We start from the raw sequence: 5,000 nt of genomic DNA on the forward strand, positions 1-5,000 counted from the left end.
CTGCATGGTTTGTGCAACCTCTTAATGACAGCGTGATCCCACTAATCCATCTTTCTCTCTGTCTCAGCAGGTGAAGCACAACAACAGCTTTGCGCAGGTGCAAAAGAACGTCCTCATCTAAAACACTGCTGGGAACAGGGGATAGGGAGTGAGGGTGAAGCCAAAGCTCCCTGCAGTGCCAGCCGGCCTCCTGCTTCCTGCTGCACAACCGTCTACCTTATTATCACACACAGAGACAAGGCGAGCTGAAATCAGTTAAAGGTCATGAATGGTGCACTGAACTATACCATAAAAATCTTTTGAAATGGCTTCGAATTTTCTCCCCATCACTAGGGGGCTCCACATTAAGGCTACTTTTACCACTCAGTCGGGAGGGTGAAGACTATCACGTGTTTCCTCCGAACCGCGTGACGTCAGCCGACCGCATCTTTTCGAACTGCTCGCTTACGCACCGTTAGGGGTCGGAGTCACACACTCGGGGGAAAGCGCTAGCCGCTCCTTCAACGTGCGCGAGCTCACAGACGCCCCTGATTGGCTGTAGAGCCGTGATTAATGTGGGAGGCCCGGGGTAGTTCAGTGGTTAAGGCATTGGACTACGGTTCGGAAGATCCCAGGTTCAAACCCCACAACCACCAAGTTGCCACTGTTGGGCCCTTGAGCGCGGCCCTTAACCCTCAACTGCTCAGATGTTTCTCCACCTTGTTGAACCGTTACAACTCACTTACTCTCTCACACACATACAGATTTAAACTGTTTCTCACACTCATACAGGACACACACACACTGACACACATAAACATGTAGAGAGATAAACATCCACACAAAAACTCACATGCATGGACACACACATGTAGAAACAAACACACATGCAGAGACATAAACAAAGTCAAACACAAACAACTACATTACTGTATTTGGTGTAATAGTTGGCTGTAACATTGTGTGTGTGTGTGTGTGGGTGTTAGCATGGCGGAGCGATGTTCTCAGCCAGATGTTCAGCAGCGCCTCCTGCTGCAGGCTGACGCGGCTCTCAGCGCGGGAACGCCAACAACACAACATAGTTACACAAAGGCACGACATAACGCTAGCTGGCAGCATCTGGGAAGTTAGCGAGCAGACTAGAATTAACTGCTAGAATTAATTCATTTATATCTTCACGTAGATCAGTGAGAACACAAGCGTTCCCCTCTGAGGACCCGGGCCCAAGTCTACTGTGAGAGAACGGTACAGACACAGACCCAGGTATATACCGCACCCAATCGCACCCAAGCATGGACGGCTGTTTAGACGTGACATCATCGTCTGTCTCCTCCCACACCATCCTGTATGTGTAGCGCGCTCCAGTCTCGCCTTCTGACACACACCGCCAGAGCTGATACGGTGGGAGGGCACACCAGAGACCGCTTCCCAGAAATATCGTCAATATCAGGCATAACAGGAAACTTAACAACCTGGTTCTCTTCTTCTCTTGTGTTACATGGTGTCTTACAGACCTCACTGTGTGCACACTGCCACCTGCTGTATCAGAGAGTAAAAATACGCAAGTGCACCCGAGTACGGAGCATAAGAATAATCATACCCTGTGTGTAAACAGCCGAGTTCACATGAGCGTTCGGAACTGTGTCCAAAAACTAACTGGAGAAGTTTCAAACAGATCATTTACTCTGAGCGCAGCACTCACTCAGCTCACACACACACACCACTTTATACTTCTAGCAATGTATATATATGTGTGTGTGTGTGTGTGTGTACTCACCGATGCTGATCTGGTTAGGGAATCCTGTGCGCGAGTGTTTGATAAGCCACAGTAATAACAGGAGGAAGGCGAGCGCGCGCTGCCCCATCTCCAGCCTGCTACACACACACACACACACACACACACACACTCTGACCAAGCTGGAGCCCAAATGTGTGAGCTGAGAGACAGACACACTCCGCTGGATAAATAAATAAAGTGTAGATAACAGTAAGAGTAACTGTACGAGTCCTGAACAAAGAGGGACACAGAGGGACAGAGAGAGAGAGAGAGACAGAGAGAGAGAAAGAGACAGAGAGGGACAGAGAGAGAGACAGAGAGGGACAGAGAGAGAGACAGACAGAGAGAAAGAGACAGAGAGGGACAGAGAGAGAGACAGAGAGACCGAGAGGGACAGAGAGAGAGACAGAGAGGGACAGAGAGAGAGACAGAGAGGGACAGAGTGTTGGTGCCCCGATGCAGCGCTGCTTAGAGAAACTTGATGTGAAATTACAGTGGCACTGCAGAGGCGCGCGCTCCGACTGGCGCATGCGTGTTCTGTTTCTCTCCGCACGAGAGCAGCACGCACAAGCCCCTCTCACACACTCTCTCTCTCTCAATCACACACACACACACACACATATATATATGTTGTATGGAAGTATAACAGTGCCAGAGTTCCTTAAAGCAAAATAATACTTTAAAAGCCAAAAAGAACTGAACATTTTACATTTTAAATCATAAAAAATGTAATTCAAGCAATCCCAACCAGATTTTTAAAAGAAGTGATGCTTACGGTTGGAGAGCCACTTCTAAACATTATTAATTCTTCATTATATCTAGGTCACGTCCCTAAACCTTTGAAGCTGGCAGTTATTAAGCCGCTTCTTAAAAAATCTAATTTGGACGCGAATGAAATAACAAATTATAGACCGATTTCAAACCTTCCGTTCGTATCAAAAATATTAGAAAAAGTAGTATCAGCTCAAATATGCACATTCTTACAGGAAAACAACATCCTAGAAGAGTTTCAGTCAGGTTTTAGGCCCCATCATAGTACAGAAACTGCACTAGTTAAGATTGCAAACAACTTGTTTTTAGCTTCTGACCAAGGCTGCATCTCAATATTAGTCTTACTTGATCTAAGTGCTGCATTCGACACTATAGATCATAATATTCTCATAGACCGCCTACAAAATCATATAGGTATTCAGGGGCAGGCATTAAAATGGTTTAGATCATACCTGTCTGATCGATACCATTTTGTAGATCTAAATGGAGAACTGTCTGGTGTAATGCCAGTGAAATATGGGGTCCCACAAGGGTCAGTTTTAGGACCTCTCCTGTTCTCAATTTACATGCTTCCCTTGGGTAACATCATTAGAAGACATGGGATTAGTTTCCATTGTTTTGCTGATGATACCCAATTATATATCTCAACAAAACCAGACGAAATACCCATGTTTTCTAGATTAACCGAGTGTGTCCAGGACATAAAAGATTGGATGACCAATAACTTCCTTTTACTAAATTCAGACAAGACAGAGATATTACTCATCGGCCCAAAAACCAGCACACAACAGCTTTCACAATTCAGCCTGCGTTTAGAAGGATGTACTGTTACTACCAGCTCAACAGTAAAAGACCTGGGCGTGATATTAGACAGTAACTTGTCCTTTGAAAATCATATTTCCAATATCACAAAAACAGCCTTTTTCCATCTTAGAAATATCGCCAAACTTAGGAGCATCTTATCCGTATCTGATGCAGAAAAGCTAGTTCATGCATTCATGACCTCCAGACTGGACTACTGTAATGCATTACTAGGTGGTTGTCCTGCATCCTCAATAAACAAGCTACAGTTAGTCCAAAATGCAGCCGCCAGGGTTCTCACTAGATCCAGAAAATATGATCATATAACCCCAATATTATCATCCCTGCACTGGCTACCTGTTCAGTTTAGAATTAATTACAAAATAGTATTACTTACATACAAGGCTTTAAATGGTTTAGCTCCCACATACCTAACCAGTCTTTTGATACGCTATAATCCACCACGCTCCTTAAGATCACAAAACTCTGGACTTCTTGTAATTCCCAGAATTTTAAAATCTACAAAAGGGGGTAGGGCATTTTCATATATAACTCCAAAGCTATGGAAGAACCTTCCAGACAGTGTTCGGGGCTCAGACACAGTTTCCCAGTTTAAAAGTAGACTCAAGACGCAGCTCCCACCTGTGCTACCAGTGCCTACTGACTCCCTGTGCTGAACTGGACTTCATGTTAATCTACACAACTTCTGTTATATTGTACTTTCACCTGCACAACACACATGATGTTATATCATCTCTATCTGTTATCACCCAGATGAGGATGGGTTCCCTGTTGAGTCTGGTTCCTCTCAAGATTTCTTCCTATTACCATCTCAGGGAGTTTTTCCTTGCCACTGTCGCCGTCACCCTTGGCTTGCTCATCAGAGACATTTCATTCATCATTCATTCATCTCATTATTATCTAGACACATTTTTCTCACACATACACAATTTATTATTATTATTATTTTATTATTATTATTTTTTATATATATATATATTTTTTTTATATATATATATATATTATTATTTAATGAATTTCTTTCATTTTTGTGAAGCTGTTTTGAGACAATGACCATTGTTAAAAGCGTCCTGTGGGCGAAAATGCCTTGTTGATGCTAGAGGTCAGAGGAGAATGGGCCGACTGATTCAAGCTGATAGAAGAGCAACTTTGACTGAAATAACCACTCGTTACAACCGAGGTATGCAGCAAAGCATTTGTGAAGCCACAACACGCACAACCTTGAGGCGGATGGGCTACAACAGCAGAAGACCCCACCGGGTACCACTCATCTCCACTACAAATAGGAAAAAGAGGCTACAATTTGCACGAGCTCACCAAAATTGGACAGTTGAAGACTGGAGAAATGTTGCCTGGTCTGATGAGTCTCGATTTCTGTTGAGACGTTCAAATGGTAGTCAGAATTTGGCGTAAACAGAATGAGAACATGGATCCATCATGCCTTGTTACCACTGTGCAGGCTGGTGGTGGTGGTGTAATGGTGTGGGGGATGTTTTCTTGGCACACTTTAGGCCCCTTAGTGCCAATTGGGCATCGTTTAAATGCCACGTGCTACCTGAGCATTGTTTCTGACCATGTCCATCCCTTTATGACCACCATGTACCCATCCTCTGATGGCTACTTCCAGCAGGATAATGCACCATGTCACAAA

The 5,000-nt window shown here is 44.2% G+C and overlaps 1 protein-coding gene across 3 annotated transcripts in view; it reads right to left on the reverse strand.

Moving 5' to 3' along the window:
* Positions 1–1,880, reverse strand: part of LOC128511881 (glutamate receptor 3-like) — a 39,371-nt gene extending 37,491 nt beyond the window's left edge. For all 3 annotated transcript variants that reach the window (XM_053484894.1, XM_053484895.1, XM_053484896.1), the window contains exon 1: positions 1,757–1,880. In XM_053484894.1, the coding sequence (XP_053340869.1) occupies positions 1,757–1,844 (88 nt within the window). In that variant the 5' untranslated portion in view covers positions 1,845–1,880. The remainder of the gene's footprint in view (positions 1–1,756) is intronic.
* Positions 1,881–5,000: the final 3,120 nt, after the last annotated feature.

This window comes from Clarias gariepinus, chromosome 24 (assembly GCF_024256425.1).
Source record: "Clarias gariepinus isolate MV-2021 ecotype Netherlands chromosome 24, CGAR_prim_01v2, whole genome shotgun sequence".
NCBI lineage: Eukaryota > Metazoa > Chordata > Actinopteri > Siluriformes > Clariidae > Clarias > Clarias gariepinus.